Source organism: Hippoglossus stenolepis, chromosome 15 (genome assembly GCF_022539355.2).
Source record: "Hippoglossus stenolepis isolate QCI-W04-F060 chromosome 15, HSTE1.2, whole genome shotgun sequence".
Taxonomy (NCBI): domain Eukaryota; kingdom Metazoa; phylum Chordata; class Actinopteri; order Pleuronectiformes; family Pleuronectidae; genus Hippoglossus; species Hippoglossus stenolepis.
In genome coordinates, this window is record NC_061497.1 from 11,176,775 (window position 1) to 11,195,857 (window position 19,083).

At 41.0% G+C, this 19,083-nt stretch overlaps 1 protein-coding gene across 1 annotated transcript in view; it reads right to left on the reverse strand.

The window, feature by feature from the left end:
- Positions 1-19,083, reverse strand: part of ephb4a (eph receptor B4a) — a 41,517-nt gene that overhangs the window by 12,593 nt on the left and 9,841 nt on the right. The window contains exons 2-4 of the mRNA XM_035178703.2: positions 7,939-8,009; positions 5,572-5,853; positions 3,645-4,035 (exon numbers count right to left, since the gene is read on the reverse strand). Coding sequence (XP_035034594.1) covers positions 3,645-4,035; positions 5,572-5,853; positions 7,939-8,009 — 744 coding nt within the window. The remainder of the gene's footprint in view (positions 1-3,644; positions 4,036-5,571; positions 5,854-7,938; positions 8,010-19,083) is intronic.

Consider the following 19,083-nt stretch of genomic DNA (forward strand, 5'->3'; position numbering starts at 1 on the left):
CGACACTGCACAAGCTCTTCAAACCCGCCGTGTCCCAGACGGACCTGGGTCAGACTGAATCCACACATCTGTTTTTAACAGGGTGGTTGTGTGAAGGTTGGTTGCAGACGGAATTACACAATAAGGGTTCTAAACTGAAGACAATAACACTGATATACATCGGTCAGTGAATACACACACACACACATCGGTATGTTGCCTATCACTGGATTCATCTGATCATATCTGAAGAACAAGATCAAACAAAGTCTCCTCACTTAAACCAAAGACAGTACGGTGATACTCAGGATATAAAGACACAGGGAACTTAACCAATAACCTTGTTTGTTAGTTTGCAGGATTACTCAAAAACGACTGAACCAATTTCCATGAAATTCTGTGGAGGGGTGGGACACGATCAAGGTAGTGATCCAGATAAACGGATCCTATTCCTGTTTGCATCTGCTGTCACTTCCTGGATCTAGGCTGAAAACTAGGGGGACCGTTTTCCATCAGGGCTCCGAGGCACTGGAAGGAATTGCCTGAAGAAACAAGGCTGTCTGAGACGGCATCTTCTTTAAAATCTCGGCTAAATACATACTTTTTTCGGTAGGCTTATTCCTGATGTTACTTGGGGTGTAAGATTATTATTGGTCTTTAATCCCTATCATTATCATATATATAATTGAAGTTATTATTATTATTGTCTTATTATCCGGGCTGTAACAATTTTCCAAATCCTCAGTTCGGTGGAAGTCAATGGATGGATGGATAATAGTCATTGGTTGTCCTCGTCTGAACCTGTTCTCCTCTGATACACACCGGCACTTGTCCTACACATGAATATGTAATGAGCTGTCGTCTTGTGGCGCCACACATACGTGCGCCAACACCTGCAGTGTTTACTATTCTGGCTTCAGAGGCTGAATGAGAGCAGCATAACAACAAACACACTCTGTGACCAGCGTTTTCACACAGGAATATCCCACATGTGAGAAAAGTCACGGGGGGGTGGTGACACCTACTGAAAACCTCACCACCTCCATTTTGTGACAACTTGAAATGCATTTATTTGGGCGTCATCCTTGTAATCTTCTATATTATGTAACTCAGGTAAAGACATAGGGACAAATGGGGAAATCAACCCCTCCCATGCAGCGGTATTAATAGCTGGCTACAGCTTTACTTCAAAGATATGGTTTAAATATACTAATCGAGCTCATCTGAAACACTAAATCAACCCGACAGCTTTCATAAATTTGAAGTTGGAGGGTTGTGTTTGACGCAGGAAGTACATGCATTGTCTATGGGAGATAATGGCATTACAGCTAAATTAATTTCATTTTAAACCTAGATGTCAATTTCATTTTCTGAAATGACCGGCCTATGCTGCAAATTAACTGTTCAGTCTTGCTGTGAAGGCAATTTCCCTTTATGGTCTAGAGGGTCCTCCCCCCTTCAGCTCTCTTCAGCAGCAGAACGCTGGAAATGCCAACCCCACTTCACCAGAAGCAAAATGTCGCAAATTATTTTCAATTTTTTTGCTATGAAAAATGATTACGCCTCCCACAGAGATCAAACTGAATCCCACCTTCAATCACAGACAGAGAGAAACACACATTTATTTCGAGTCAATAATTTTCCATGTTAGGGTGTGTGTGTGTGTGTGTGAGGTATTACTCATAGGGTTGCAAAATTCCGGGAATATTCAAAGTTGGAAACTTTCCATGGGAATTAACGGGAATATACGGGAATTAATGGGAATAAACTGGAAACTTTGGGGTAATTTATACTAACTGTATTTACCTTGTCATATACAGACATAAATATAAACATTTTGTTTTGTCATAAGCAGACATGCATGCAAACATTTCTAATACAAATTTTAAAAATGACATTTTTGACTTAATCCATTTGTGAGTAGGACTCTACCGTCTCTATGTGGATCTCAGGATAGAACCAGGTCAGTGAAAACTTATCAAAACCTGCAGGAACGATGGACTTAAATATGAAAATCTGACCTCAGCAGTTTCCTCTATGTGACAGTATGTTGGAGATGAGTATTGGTGATTTCTGAATATATTTTTACTTTAGAGGAAATGGATGTAAAGTGCAAAGGGGAAGTAGTTTTACACATAAACGTCAGTTAATGGGAAGTGGTTCACAGATGTTAAATGTCTCCTGTGGCTCAGCGGAGGAGAAAGCGATGTTGATGATGTCATCGACCATGATCAACCATGATCTTGGTTGTTTTAACCAAGATCATGCTGCAAGATCTAGAATTGCTAACGTTAGCCACTTGCCAGCAAGACAATTTTGTTCCTGTGGACTATAAATACAGTCACCTGTTTGCGTTGTCAATCAATAATGGATACTGCGTGCTTTCTCGGACAAGAGGACTTCGGACTTTCATTTGACGCATTTGATCATGTCGGGTTGAGAGAAAATAAAACAATCCATTAATTCTGTCAATTTGGTTTACAATAGCTAGCTACATCCTTTTCAAAGAAACACAGCGTGTGCTGCATTCCATACATCTTTAAAATAGAGTTTTGAATGACGTTTTTATTGCTCAGCCTTTAATTTGCGGTAATTACTTTTATTTTTGATAAGTAGCCCAACTCGCGCTTTTTTGATGGACCCCAACAGCCGCGAGTAATCGAGGTGATGGTGTACTTTTGTGTGGACATACATACATCCTACTCTCACTGCTGTAAAAAGTTAGCCTACTGTATACAAATAAACTTGGTATTAAAATGAACATGGCTTCAGTGTAACAAGTAATCAATATGCTAGGTAATGACAAAGACGTTCAAAAACAACAGAAAGTCATAGGTTTACGTTTCTGGCAGACCATGTTCCCAACTAGCTGCATCCAGGTTCCAGCTGAGCTAGGCTTGCCTAGTCTTGTTTTCAACTACATTTAAGTTACCTGTTATAAGCTAACATTTGCAAAAAAAGTGTCAAAATTTCCAAAATTCCCGAGCTTAACTTCCCATGGAAAGTTTCCGGAAAGTAATTACTCATATTGTGGGGGCCGAAGTCTGTTTACATGCTCACCTTATGGGGACTTGTCATCCTTATGAGGACTTAAATTGTAAGGTTTGAGGTTAGAGTATGTGTTATAGTATACAGACAAGTATCAGTTATGTATAGTTTGAGTATAGTAAATGAATGTCAGTCAATGTAATGATTGTGTGTGTGTCTGCGTGTGCGTGTGCGTTTTCACAGGGCTTGTTAATTGGACTCATTAGACGGAGCTGTTGCTGAGCTCCTGAGAGAATCTTCCTGCTTCTTACTTCTTATTTTTGGTCTGCTTTTCGCTTTGATGTTCTCAAAGCGATGTGATCTCTACCCCAGGCGCCCCCCCGCCCCTTCACTACCTTCACCTCCTGTGTTTCTTCTATCTCAGCCGAACCACCCGTTGTCACAGCGGTGAGCCTTTGACCTTGCTCTTCCTCCACGAGATAAGTGCTGCCCCACCTGACCTCTCTGTGTCCCCTCCGTGTGAAAGCCCCTCGCCTCCCTCATTTAACTTCCTCGGTCTCTCACTTCCTCTTCAATACGGCGACCCTTACTCAGCCAAACCCACTCTCCATTGTTTTCTTGTTTAGTCCGCCTGCTCTGCTGCCTACCTGCATGGCCTAAATGTGCCTCATTCTTACCTGTGCATAGCGTTTGTCCCTCAGTGGCCTCATATCCTGCCAGGCAGGCGCAGGAGGTGGTTGGCTGGCCCACCCACTGGCCATCTTCCCCGCAGAAGAGCTTCGGAGGGCGAGGTCGCGGCCCCTGCTGGGCGGCGTGCTCCACACACACACCCTGTGCCTCTTGCACAAGCATGCGGGGAACAGTCTCGGGGAAAGAGGAAAGAGCGCTGAGCAGGGGAGGACACTTTTTGAAGAACACCCGGGCAGAGAGCAGGGCCATGCAGGCACCCTGAGCCTGGAAAGCCAAGTAGAAACCTCTCTTGGATAGAGGGCCGATTCTTAAGGTCTTCACATTGAATTTCCGCTCCCCGCCCTTCCTCAGGAGAAAGTCTGCAGCCACTGTGTCCACCTAGGACAGGAAGAAAGAGAAAGGATCTTACGTAACGTCCAGATTCAAACTCACAGGATTCAGTCGTAATGAGGGCGGCTTTACGTGTTTTAGTCATTTTTTACCATTAACTGAAACATCACATGTGCTTTACATTATTGAACATTTTCCAAAGCGTACTGCTGTGATTTCAGATTGATTTACTACCTTCCTGGCACCCATTGTTTCCCATTTGTTACAGTGCGCTTTGAAGCTCCACTCGCAGAGAGTTGGAACTGGCTCGAGAGAAGCAGTAATTCATCACGGTGAACATTTCATCCCTTTTTATTTTTCTGTCAGAGTCACATTACTAAGTGGTAATGAAGACGAGGAGCGGGGACAGCCTCGAATCCTCTCTTTAGCGCTGTGTTCCACGGTGCTCTGACATCAGAGGTTTGACGAGGAGACGCTGGCCAGCACAGTGCTTAAAGACTGTTTCTGCTCCAATGAGACAATAATGTAACTAGGATATAAAATATAAGTCACAAAGTGTTGACAATAGAAAATAAAATACCCATATCAACTATTTTCTCTGTGAACCGATTTCAATATTGTAATGAGCTGGGTGTGAGCCAACACACCCAGCTCATTACCGTTGGGGGGTTAGAAGCCACTTTACGCTGAGGAAAATGTTAAGACATCATTTACATTATAATATCAACACACCATTATATAGACAAACAGCTAAAACGTAAAACAAAAATCAAATTCTAAATCATATTTAATCAAAATCAAAACCCAAAAGAATGTTGGACCAGTGGAGAAGTCATATTTTTTATTTGGAACTAATGCACTTTACATTCCATTTTAGAAGATGTGAAATGGATATACCAGCAAATTCATATTGCACATCCATAAAGTTCGTTTTTTTTTTTTTAAAGAAAGGTCAAATGCAATGCAGCAGAGGAAAAATACCAATACCAATTATTCCTGATATGAGAGGGATTTTGAGTATGACTTTTTTAAAGCCGTCATTGCCTGGTGAACAGTCACATTATTATCACTTACTTTCTAACATAAGGTGTTCGTTTACAAATGTAGGTTTGAAACTCAATCCAAGTTAACTTTGGTGATGACATCAGGGTAATCTTGGATTGAGATGATTAGAGCTGCTACAATTAGTCTAGTAACTGATTGGGCAGAAAAGTCCCATTCACATTCAAATTCATCACAAACTTCCATCCCATAAACAGTCAATTTAATATATTTGGGTTCTAACAGTTGGTCACAGAAAAGACACATTAAAGTCATTGTTTTGGACTTTAGGTCATTCTGAGTGACTTTTTATTTTCACAGTTTTTTAACATTAAAACCTAATTGATCAATCGATATTTATAAACTGATGTTCATATGTAAAATAGGTGGAGTACACCTTTGATTGAGATTTAATATGTCAAATATAAATAAAAAAACTTTTAAAAAATGTTCCTTCCTGAAACAACGACAGTGAAACAAAAGTGTTTTTGTTTGTTAAAAAGAAATACAAGGCGACTGTGACTTCTCAGATGATGGACGTACCTTGGTGTAAGGATTCTCCATCCAGGGTGGGTAATTGGCCGTGGCCTCGTTGGAGTCTGCCTGGAAGTAGTAGAGGTTGAAGGTCTCCTTACAGCTGCGGTGGTGGGTGCTCCTGGAGGAACACTCCAACATGGTGAACCGCAGCTCCACGTACACCTGTGATGCTCCTCGGCGCGGGATGAAGCCGCTGCGCAGCCAGTGGCTGGACGAGCTGTCGCTCTGACAGATCTCATAAGTCCTCACGCTGTTGTTCTCATCATCCAAACCGCTCACTTCCTCCCACTGAGAGGAAAGAGGAGAACAAAGTGTCGTCAGGTTAAAATGACATCTGACCCCCAAAAACTTTTTTGTGAGACCAGAGTATATATTTAATTGCCCTATAAAAACCTTCACTATCGTCTTTTTATAATGGGTCACCATTAAAAGTCCTATTAATCATAATAATGTTGCAGTTCGTTGCTGGCCCTGTGCTGTAACACACCTGTCAGACCTCTGCAGGACAGAATCTCGCCTGCTGTGGGTTTTGATCCATCCCAAATTTGAATCTGGGTTGCTAAATCATTCCTCCCACTGAGCCGCGGCTCAGCTAGTGGGAATACGAGTCTCACTTGTCAAACAGAGCACAGGACTGCTCACAGCATCCAAGGCAGACACAGCTTTCACCCCTCAAACACACTTTTAGACTAAAATGTGAGAATACAGAGGGGATATCGCAAATATGTATGATCTAAAAAAACTCTACAGAAATCCACATTTGTTGGGGAGCCAAAATACAACTGGAAAACGCTTTCATGTTTGACTTCTGAGTCAACGGCGAACATGTTCACCACCACTATGTTCCCAAGAGGGGGAACCAAGCAGGAAATTAACATACTCGGGGCAGAATTTAGCAGATTTTGCTGAACTTGAGGCTCAGAAATTCAGTTATGTAAATATGTAAATCTTTAAAAATCCATTTGCAGACGATGTGTTGAGAGAGGCAGAATACTGGTCTGAATGAATTACAGAGGGGCACAGCACCGGGAGCAAGGTTTGAATCACTTGAAGGGAGAATTTCCCTTCTAATCCCCACAAATAAATACTTTTGGACTTTGGCAGCTCATATGTCTGAGAACAAAATGTTTTCTGTGATGAAGATGCACAAAGCGTCCCACAGGGCTCATCCGGATGCGACAGGAGAAAAAAAAGAAACATTTACAGTAGAGAAATTATGTTTGAATGCAAATCGGAGAGAGAATTATAAATATAGAGATGCACGGTTTTACACAATACATCAGTTGTATGCAAAAGGCTGATATACCACAGGGCAAATTTTGTTACGCTGAAAAGATCTAAAAATAGCCGCTGCAGCAAACAGACATTAAAAACGATCCTGTGAATGTTGTGCAGCGAAACTTTTGATTTCATGAGCTTAGACTAAATCAAATATTCAACGTGTGTGTTAATACACGTGGCGGGGTTAATCCTGTGTGATCGCTGTTCACAAAGGACCTGATTCCGCAACTGTAGCTGGATACACATCACCGTTAAGCCATGAAATTATATTTATGATTTCATTAAAATGCTATAAAACGATTACACTGGAGGTTTGATGTGAATTTAAGCTTTATTTGGCCTCCGAATAAAAAGCCCATGTAACGTTTAACGATGATTAGGTATTTTGGAAACTGAACAGCCACAAACATCTACTATGAAGCCACAACAATCCATGAATCCTGAAAATAAACAACCACGGTAATCCTTTACAATCTGTAATTTCTTATGCAGACAGTTTGTGGCATCCCCCTGCTGCCGCCTGTCCACATCGACTACATCAATGTTTCATACTCAATCGTTTTAAGTTGCGGTTTTGACGATTTGAGGCTTTGAATAAACCGTTTTCAATGGTGACGTCTGCAAAAAAGCATTTTAGACAATTTTTCTTAGCATCTTAATCAAAAGCACAGACGCGTTTGTTGAGCATTTCAGTCCAGGTCCCCGAAATCTCCCCCTGCCAGCTTCACTGTTACCAATTTTCCTTCTGAGACATAAGCGAGTTGAGCAGTTTGGGTCACTGGCAAAAAAAATTATAATACCCTAGCAACCACTCTTCAGTTGATCAAATTACAAATATGTCTTTTTCTGGCTGCACTATTCAAAACTGTGGGCAGCTCCAAGGTTGATGGGATAAATCAAAGCATCTGCTTTCAATATACTTTGAATCCCACATTCACTCTGGCGTTTCCTTTATTCTGTCAGTTACCAGCCATATAAGGAACTCTTTTATAGCCCAAGTAACAAAAGAACAGCTGGAAGCCAAAAATCCCCCAGTCACCACGAGGTCTGTGTTAGGAATACAGATAACATGGGGAAGCTGGGGTTACATACCTCGGGTTTGGTGCGTGAGAAGATGGTCCATTTCAGATCAGATGTCTCCGTCTTAGTGTTCATCAGGACCTCTGCAAAAGAGGATTAAAATATATGATATATCACTCAGGAGGAAAGAGAAGTATTACACTTATAACACACAAGTGGGACTTAGATCTCGCTTATACTGGTATAAGGGTAGAAGATAGACTTTCACCACTCGATTCCATCAAACATTCCCACTCCCCTAAAATTGTCTTTTCTCTCATGTTTGTTTTTATCCCCCTTATGTCCCCTCTGTCCCCAGAGACACATCATGGCTGCACTGAACCTGGTGAAAAGAGTCGGCTTTTGTCAAGGGAGAGAGAGTCACAGCAAGAGGTGGGAACAAGAGTATCAGCCAGACGTGCACAGATACAAACACACACACACACACACACACACACACACACACACACATATAAAAGATTAAAGCCTTTCCAGTCACGATCTGTGATAACAGCAGAATTGATTTTTTGTAATCTTTTGAGTGCGAGGGTGCCAGCTCACAAACAATCTGAGCAGTTCTGCTACGATTCACTATCCCAATAATATCTGGGACCTGAGCTGCATGTAACTTGAAGCACAGCGAGGTGTGGATGCAGCGAAGGGACTTCTCACGTGTGGACATCTCCCCTCCGGCAGTCACCGCAGATTGTCTCTGTTAAATTATGACTGATATTTATACTGATGGTATTCTGGTTTCTATCGCAGACCCGACTTTTAGAGCCGTACATGCCCCCCCCAGAAGCTCATCTCAAGGGTCAGGCAGTTTGGTTTTTACCAATAAACGGGATTTAATGCGGCGCTCCTGTGCACCACGATCAAGGAGAAAGTGGAGGCTGGAGGAAATGGGGGTTTTCAGTGAGAGTTTATCATGGAGGTTATTAAGATGTTTTGTTGAATTAGGCTCCCAGTATGAGGTTCAACAGTAAAGTCAGCATTCCATAACCCACCAACACGCACAGGTTTTTTTAATAGCTTTACTTTTCCCCAATTGTGATTTCTATTTGTATTTTTTATGGCTGCAGCTATAAGTCCAAAATTATATAATAACCCTAACCCTAACCCATATAAAAATAAAAATGTTCATAGCAGCCGATATCGATAATTAACACGATCAATGTAAAAAAAAAAAAGACTGATCTTTGCTCTTGAGTTTTAAACTCTTCTTTACAGGTAGAGAATGACAAGCACTTGATAAACAGCTAAATATTTTACAAATCTCAGAGCTGAGAGGCTATTGTCTGTCGATATATAACAGCCTCAGGCGGCAACAGACCATATTTTGGGGCTTGCTGTGTAGACAGTAGATAATCAGGCCTGGATTCTGTCTTCTGTTTTCGCCCTACATTGTTTACAGCCTGACTCGTCTCTTTTATCACACAAGTCGAACATCTCTTTGCACAAAACACAGACAGCACAGCAACACTTTTTGTGGGTGTTTTAGATCCAGATGACATTTTGGCTAAGCTCTATAAACAGCTATCTGCATATGCATACGGATTATTTAAAAAAACAAATAGCTCATTCGTTTCGGTTAATGTGTTCGGCCTCTTTTTGCTCTTCACGTGGAGTATTTACCTGTGAGCAACCAAAGCCTATTCAAAGGAGATTGGTCAAACTAGAAAACTGAACCCAGAAGCTTCTGGCCCCAAATCTTGTCCCTCACCTACAGATTCTGCATATTCACAAGTGGAATCTGTTTCTGATTAAATCTGAGGTTGATCATGTGCTTTACCTCCTCACTGTTCTTGCACAATGCATAAGCAATATATCGCTATTGATATTATACTTCATATACATAACATGATACACTCAAATCTATAAAACAGATTTGGAATTTTAATGAGATTCAGTTCTTTGTATCGTTGCCTATTGTTTTTTAACTGTAACTGGCAAATATCATGACCATAAAAAAACGATGTGAAAAAAGGCTTCACTCTCATGGTCAGGGCCAAATTGTTGCTTTTCTCGACTGTTTAAGATGTGTTGTCTCCACCGCCTACTTGGTTCAACATGTCACTTTGTTCCAGAACATCTGCTCTGAATACATCCTCGTCTGATGTTTGACACAGATCCAGTGATTCCGTCTGTATTCACCCAAATGTGAGATTAGACGGCTCGGTCCTTTTTTAAAATAAGATCTCTTCTGCTGGTTTATTAAAAGCCTTTCGATATTTGCCAACATCCAATAATACGGGGGTACATTTTCAGAGATAAAAACTTGTAGTATTTCACTAGAATAACTGCAACGCCTACAGTTACTAATCTCTGTGATCCTGTGGAAATGAGAGGCAATCATATTTATCACTTGCCAACCCACATCCCGATGAAACACACATTAAGGCATAGGGAAAAAAACGAGAGATAAAGAAGAATCTGACTCTCGCTTCCTACTGAGACAAATATTGTAGCTGCAGCCGTCCAGAGACTGATGTTAAATTGTGCTCAAAGATCAGATTCTGCTGACAACAGTAGGCTATTCACGATCATCTATTCAGGATGATATTTGGATTATTCCAATCAGGTAACATAGGGTAAATCTATTTGTTCTTCCATTTTGCTTGATGCTCAACTTTTCCTTTCCCTCGAGCCGTTTTTCAGACATAAACTTTGGAGAATGTCCACACAAGTGTGTCCAGATCTTCTCTGGACTTTTACATATAACGGAACACAGCAGGCGATTGTCAGGGTCCAACACGTTCACAACAGCAAGAAAATGTCCAGAACATTGAGGCGAGGGTTGGCGTATAAGTTCCACTGCAGATATTGCTCATTTTTTGGATACTGCACATCTGCGTACACGCATCAGAAGCTCCTCAAATTCCGTTGCCTTTCAAAGTCGAAATTTTCTGCCGCATCCTCTACCTGCATGACACCTCTTTTTTCAGTTTTGTGTCTGTTGCTTGTTAGAAACATCAACAGGACTACTCTCTCGCTGTGAATTCTCCTGAGAATGTCTGGAGTTGAGTCTGAAAGCAGCACCACTGTTACAGTCAAACCACACTTGATCACAAGTCACAATGTCTGCACAAAAACTCATAAAAATACATCCTTTGACAAGCTCATTAAATAAATACTCCCTCCTCTTCCCCAACGCTGCTCCTCCTTCAGAATAAAACACGTTTAACTGCTACACATAAACATTTTCATGCAAAATAATTAACCATAACAGAGCGAGTGTTTAAAGTGGACGGCATCTAGTGTTGTCTATTAATATCTGCGTCTTTATATCTTTGTTTTTCCCATTAACGTTTTCAATGGTCACTCAATCACACCCACAGCTGCTCACATCTGAGCCCCTGATATTTAATACATTCACCATCAGGGAGCAACAGACACACACGCCACCCCCCCCTCTCCACCCCTCTGTCGACAGCGAATATGACTTAAATTGTACTTATGGCATTCCACCTCAGTGTCGTTCCCTCCCTCCCATCGACCTCTCTCAACGCACGGCACACGGAAGCAGCGACCCTGACTTCACTAATCATCGGTGCTACATATGCAGCAGGTCCGTCATTATGTCACGCTGAGAGGTAAATGGTAAATGTAGCTTCAATCACCGACGTCTCCCGCTGCACTTCCACCATTTCTCCTTTTACAATCTACTCGCTTTACACTCCCGTGCGCAAACTCCCTGGAAAGAAACACACACACGCTTCTCGCCCTCTTCCACTCCAAGACCGCAGCAGCCCGCCAACAACAATCTGAGGCGGGTGATAGAGAGGAGGAAAGGAAAGTCTGCAAAGAGCGGAGGGGGAAGAAAAAAAAAAGGGGGACAGAGGTGGATGAGGAGGATAATTGGGTGGCACAATTCAGGCCGGTGCTTTCCCCGCATTTAGTCTGCCTCGAGTTCACTTCAGCATAATTTCAAACACCTTCATAATGCTAAGGTTCCGGTGTGAAGACTTTTCATATGAACACCTGCCTCCTTTTTCTCATGGTGATTTTTTTGGTGGGGGGGAGGGAAGGAGTGGTAAAGAAACACTCTGCCCCAGGCTTGGTAATCACTGTTTATCGCTGCTCTATCATTAAGGTTTATGAGACAGGATGCGTGAGCGTGAGTGTTTCTATTGCATGCGAGGCCTTGCCTTTCACTGAAGCAGACTCAGGCTTAAGCCCCGTTAGAGGAAGCCAGCGTTTCCCCTACATTCTTCCAGCAGAGGTGGCCACCCACTGCCGGAGAATTGCCCTGAGTGCAAGAAAGACGTAGGAACAATGAAAATTCGTCATCTGGTCATATTTAAAAACCCAAACAAAGAATTGTACAGTAATTACAGTACAATCGCTGGCATTAACAGACACCAGACGAGTCTAAACTGACACTGGCGCTGGCAGCAGGACCAGTGCTGAGCCTTGGAATTATAATCATGAAAAAATAACAGTTTGAAGATATATTCTGAACAGACTTATAAGCCAATTTTTGTTTTCAAGTACAGCCAGTGCGAGGTGAGTGTGGAGAAAATAGGTTGAGGCATCAGTATTAACATGATAGAGTTTTATTTTTAGCAACACACCATGTTGGGAAAACACAGCAGAGGGAAAGGTTTTAGTTTTTCTTTTTTCATGAAAAGCAGATAACAGTGGAGGGTGTTGTACATGGTTTTCTTTTGAAATGTAAAACAAGGCTTTGTGTTTTCCGACAAAAGGAGAGTGAGACAAAGCAAAGACAACACCCTTGTTTTCTACACAGCTGTCATCAGGCTCAACAAATGTCCACAAACCCCAGAGCAGGAGGCCATTTGACCTGAAGCCCCTTTTTCTTAATGTAACTTCACATCTGTGTTCATTTCTACACCGTGTGCTAGTTCCCTCCCTATTTTCTACTTTCTCTGGGGTTCTGGATTGCAAGTGGGAAATTATAGGCCTACGAACATTTGCCCTGCCTCAGCTACAATTAGACCTCATTTTAATTAAAGAAACCGAGTGCCAATTACACTCATACACCTAGAGAAATCCAGACAGAGGGGAAGAACGGGGGAAATGAAAACGAGAAACGTAAGAAGAGATGTTGGAAGCTTTGGGATTTGTCTATTTGACAATATTATAGCTACATTCATCAGGCTACTTGCTCTTATGTGTATTTTAAGATCCTAGTGTGTTAACATGAAGCTATTCCAGGCATGGTGTCATTATGATGTATTTATTGAATTATACAATGATACCATTTACATGTAATACGTAAGTGACTTATCAACCATTTGAGTCATTCAAATGCACATTTTTTTATCATAAAGTAATCAAATCATCACAAGTAATAATTCATGAATTGCCGTGTTAAGGATTTCCATGTGCTTGCACCACATTTGTTCAGGGGTTTGGGATTGAAGCTGCTCTCTGCCGAGGCTCGAAATAAAAGTTTTGTCCAGTTTCTTTGAGTCGTGAAATAAGTCTTTGATAGGAGAGTTCGTGTCCTCCAGGTTTTACTCAGAACCTCATGTTTCGGGGGATGAAGCCGCCACGTGTTTTAAATTTTGCAAAGCCAGTACCCTGAAATCAGACATGCTCGAGGATTATTCTGGTGCCTCAGGTAACTTGATACTTTCACATTTTAAATTAAAGGAATACACGTTGTTAAATATAATTATTTGCTGTCTTTCCACAAATTACACAGGATTGTTGATACCCCTCTCATGTTTGGTTAGCTTAGCATAGCACTAGACTACAAACAGAGGGAAACATCAAACCAAAGATTTTTTGTTTTCTTTTAACTATGAGCCCCAAAGCTCACTAAAGCTCTTTTCAGACATTAACTCTGGAAAATGTCTGGAAAATTGGGTCCGGACATTCAGGCGAGGGGTTGTGCCTGAGTGTAGCATGCTGGCACCAGGACATAAACAGTTACAACGTGTTTTTGTTTAGAGCTTATCAACAACGTTGTCTGCCTTTGTCATCAAAAGCTCTTGAATCATGTCTTTTTCCAAGTTTACATCTTCGCATCTTCTACGTGTTTGGCTCCTTTTTGTTCATCATGAGATAAATTGTATTCGTTGTCACTTTTGCAACCGTCGCGTCGTCATGTTAGAAACCTCATTCGGCTCACTCGAATATTTTCCAGACATTTTTCTGGCAGGAAAAGCTCTGGAAAGTGCAGCTCAATTAACAAAGGTTTATATTGCTGGTTACACCCAAACATCTCTGTTGGTCAGAGAGTTTTTTAGCCTTAGACAGAGCCCTGCTGTTTCCCTATTTCCCTGATTTTTTTGCAAAGCTAAACGGCTGTTTGCTGTAGCTTCAAGCTAATCGTAATTTCTTTAACTCTTGTAAATAATTGTATTTCTCAAAAGAATTTCTCATTTTCTCTCCATAATAGCATTAGCAAGTGCAGGTCAATGTACCCACACAGCAAACTATTTGTCAAATTTTAAATGTTTCTGTATTAAGAGTGTTTGATCCATTAAAATTGCTACAAGAAACGCATTCAAATAATCCTTTTGCATGCGATTATCACCTTCATTGTACGCGAGGAGTGATCACCACCCAGCTATTGTTGGTTAAGCTTCAGAAATGCTAATGCTGAATGTCCTTGGCACTCAGGTTATCTACTGTAGTGCACAAGAAGAATGCAAATGAAATGAAAAAAAAAATATTTTTCCCTTCACATGTCAGCTCTACATTGTTTTTGTGAGTGTAGGGCATGAAAGTTGCGTGTGTGTGTGTAAACCGTGTTTGTGTATCTTTGACAAGAGTTGTGTCTAGTGAGCTTAGACCTCAGCTTCCTGTGGTTCCTGTCCCTTTCCCGTCTCCTGTGCAAGTGGGGGCCAATTTAACTCCTGCCCGACTGTAAAACAATACGCTTGGCTACATTAAGTATGTGTCAAGGAGCGACATGACAGAAGCTGAAAGTAGCAAAGGTGAGATGTAAGAAAATGTGTACATGTTTAACACGTTTTCCCTGTCTTGTCTGTAGGGGATACACAGTGTCAGTGCAGCGGCTGGTCTCTGTCCCAGGACAGGATGTGACCTACTTAGGCAGGAAGCTTCACACTGGACAGAAACCAAAGATGCTACTGGAGAGGATCAACACTGCAGTGAATCAAACTGACTGACCCAAACCACTGAGGATTAGGCACAGGTCTGTGTACCTGCCCTCTGAATGCTTTCCATTAAGTTTACACGGCCAACAAAGATTCACCAGACAGAATCATTACATTAATCATCTCCACTTGAAGATGGGTTTCCCACAAGTGCATCATTCACTCACACTCACATGAGAGATCAGAAGACTTCTACCCCTGAGCTAATAATCAATTCAGTACGGCAGTTAAACTGTTTTGACTTCTAGTTATTGTTCAGCTGCACACGTGTTCTTGTCTTCGGGCAAAACACCTTTTTAATCTTTTCAAATCCTGGCTCTGCGTTTAACATGAATCCATCTGTGGATCATCACAGCATAAGCAAATAAACAAAAGCTTCTCCCCTGGTGTTGAACCACAAAACAAATGCAGGTGCATCTCTGATCCAATGCTATTCTCTTTATAATGAATTGTGGCATATAGTGAAACGGGAAAATGTTGCATTATTGAAGTCACACTAGTTCAAAGAGAGCGTTTACTTTAATCAGAGTGGTATAAAAATGTTTTGACCCTGACGTAAAATGAGAGATTTAAGGTTAAGAGGATATGATACATCTACTTGGTTCTGCGCCGCCTACGAGTAATGAGTTTCGACCTTTAGTGTCAATTCCTCAACGGCACTCGTGCATCGTGGACTCAAAGGGCCTTTTTTCCCCCTTGGACAAACAAAATTCACACTGTGGAGAGGCCAGTGATATTCCCAAAGAGACTACACTGGATGAATAATGGCCACTATGTATAGAGAGGTGACTTGTAGGAGCATTTGGCAATAGATTTCAGGGTTATTATAGGAAGTGTTTGCTGCCGGACGTTTGCGTACAATGAGAACTGACTGATATTGGCAAGGAAAAGCAAAAGCAATCGATTTTAAAATTTTCTTCTCAACAGGACGCGAGGAGAAAAAAAAAACTGTCTTTTCTCCGGATGAATTGTTAATCATTCAGAATTCGATTCTAAGCAGACACATTAAAAACTTCAAAACAAATACTTTTCCCACCAAATCCATCATATGTGCGGTTGATTAAACACCTGGCTTTACAGTGTACTTCGGTTCCTTCGGCATATTGATCTGCCACTGAGTGAATTCAACTCCAGCTACTTCCAATTAGAGAAGCTGCTTTTCCTCAAACCCTCTTCAAAAATAACCCCACTGACTGGCTGCTTGAGAACGATTCTTGCAGGCTACACCAACTCCCTGGTGGCTTCCTGATACCGAATCCTATAAGAGGAGGAATAAATTCCAAAAAATAAAACCTAAAAAGACCTTTATAAAAAAAAAAATCATTACATTTTGTGAGAGTATTCTGCACTTTTCAAAACCGCTGCATTACCACGAGCCATGCAGCCTTCAAAGGGGACCTATTACGCTCATTTCCAGCTCTATATTTTCACTCTGAGACTCCACTAGTACCTCTGCATGATTCACAGTTCAAAAAAGTCATAAGCAATATTAGCTGGGGTCTCCTTAAGGAGCTTCCTTAAAAGAGCACATTGAACATCCAGTGCTTGTGATTAGCGCCTCATCCTCTGACCTGTTCGGTGGTTCTGAACGCAAACTGTGAATCAATCAATTAACTAGTCACTGAAACCCCCCCTTCTTATTTTTGCATTGACGACAATACTACAAACATTTGGACGTATCGGACCTTTAACATCCGGAGATATTTTTATTCTTCCAGTTTCAAGTCTGTCGTGTGTTAGTAACGTCGTCAACACGCCGACTCGCTCTATGGAAATGTTCCGGAAAATCCTCACAAGGGTTCATTCGGACATTTTATCGATATTTTACTCGCTCTTACACACAGAAAAAATGTCTGCAGCAACGGACTGAGAAGATTTCAGGTAAAGTCCAGACTTCAGCGAAGGCCTTAAAGCAGCTTATGTAACACAGCACAATTGATTTGAAATGGAAACTTCTCAAATCCACCATATATATGTTCGAGCCCAAATCCAATCCAGAATATGAGAGTAAACAACAACACGAACAACCGCAGTAAATATTACAGGACGTCATTGTTTGATAAATAGTACACACTTTAAATACTTATTGTGGAAAATATTGTCGTATTTACTCTTTCAATCACAATCTGTGTATTTAAAAAACCTTTGTATGCCCCGCTTATTAGTGTAATATGTGAGAATTTGGCTAAAATGGTGACTGAAGGAGGAAACCCTCTGTTGCTATTAAAAAGTTATTATGGATTTCGCCAAACGATTGTATAGAATACCTGCTCTTTCACTTATTTGAATGCCGGAGTATGTTAAATGACTATAACACCAATTAAGTAGACTATTATGGGAGAATGAGCCGAGCCTGGAGCCGACTTCGGGATAAAGGGAAAAAAAATAAACCACTGGAACCAAGCGTTCAGAGCAGTTTGACGTCTGTGAACACGTCTCGCAGGGATTTCTGTTATATACATTTACCTCATTATTTGAAACTTTGGCAACGTTTAATATGAACATCCAAAACTGTAATATTATATATGTATGACAGAAACTCAGGAAAGGCATTAATAGGTCCCATAAGAATACTGTGAGGTCAAACTCAGCAAGGAGTTGGGATCATACCCATATTAAAAAACAGATAAAGCAGTGGTGTGTGAGCTATTGGTTTTTTGTAATATAAAGAATGGTCTTTATTGAGAGGTAGAGTTACAACTATCACTTATTTCTTTTATTACCGATCATATATAACCCTATTTAATTAACTATTAATTTCCATTATATATTACCAAAGCCCAAGACAATGGCTTCAAAATGACTTATTTTTGTCAGACCAACACAAAAACATCAAATCCTCACATTAGAGCAGCTGGAAACACAAATTGTCGGGAATGATTCACTTAGACAAGGACAAAAATAACTAAATGAATTTGATTATGAAAACAGTTGGCCATTTAATCCTCTGTCAATCAATGAATCCATTCATTGACTGATCATTAAAGCTCTATCCACATTCTTTTCTCCCTCCTGAACCCCACTCTCAATTTCTCTCTTCCATTATCGCACTATGTTATTTCTTCACCTTAAATTGCCTTCCCCCTCTCAGATGACAATTATTATAATGAGCCCCATTAGCGCCAATATCCTGTTACGATGGAAAAACGTCAATCATTTCATATTATGCTTTATCGTTTACTGTGTTGTGCCACTAAAACGCCCTTAACAGCAATATTCTACATCATTGGAATGCCGTTTTTGTGTTCTTCTACGCAACACGGATTAAAACAGGGGAACTTGCTTGAAGGCAACACAAACATAAACACGACGAAGAACGGGAGAAAGACTCGGTCCAGTAGAGTAAAGCTAAAACGAGGGGCTCGCACTGAAACAAGTGGCTGCTTCTCTCACATGTAGTTCAGGAATGACAAGTATGGCCTGCACCAAATACACATACAGTCCCCACAATAGAGTCACTTATGTGTAAAAGTACAGTTGAGTGCTCAAAACAATCCTAAACTCAAAGGTAGCCAGAGAGTTTAGCCTGTGACAGAACGTATAGCAAGAAATCATGAAGTCAACATCTGTGAAGACATCGTCCCAATTTACACAATATTTATCACACACATCTTTCTCAACTAATCAAAATCAACTCCATGTGTAGGATGTAAAAATAAATAAAATATATACAAAAGATATCAAACTCTCTCCGGCAATATTTGTGTATCCAGTGGAATTTCCCCCCCACTATACTAAATGCTACGTTTTCTCGCTGCTGTAGATGGAAACACATGTTTCAAGTTAGAAAACATGTATCGTTTCTCTTCACCTTGATGCCACCAGACTGAAAGGCGAGTGCCTTGCTAAATTGATGTGTGCTGCACAGTACATTTCAGCACTTTGCTGTTTTAAAAGACATTTTCTGTGCTCATGTTCTTTGCAGGCATGTGTTTAGTTTCTGCCTCGGTGCTGTCGAAGGCTACAGTCTGTGCAAATGTAGAGGAGAAAAAGGAAATGAGAGGAACAAAGACTCAAAGCTGATATACTTAGAAACGTTTTTTTTAACATTTGGAAATTACACTGTGGTCGTTGATTTATCCTC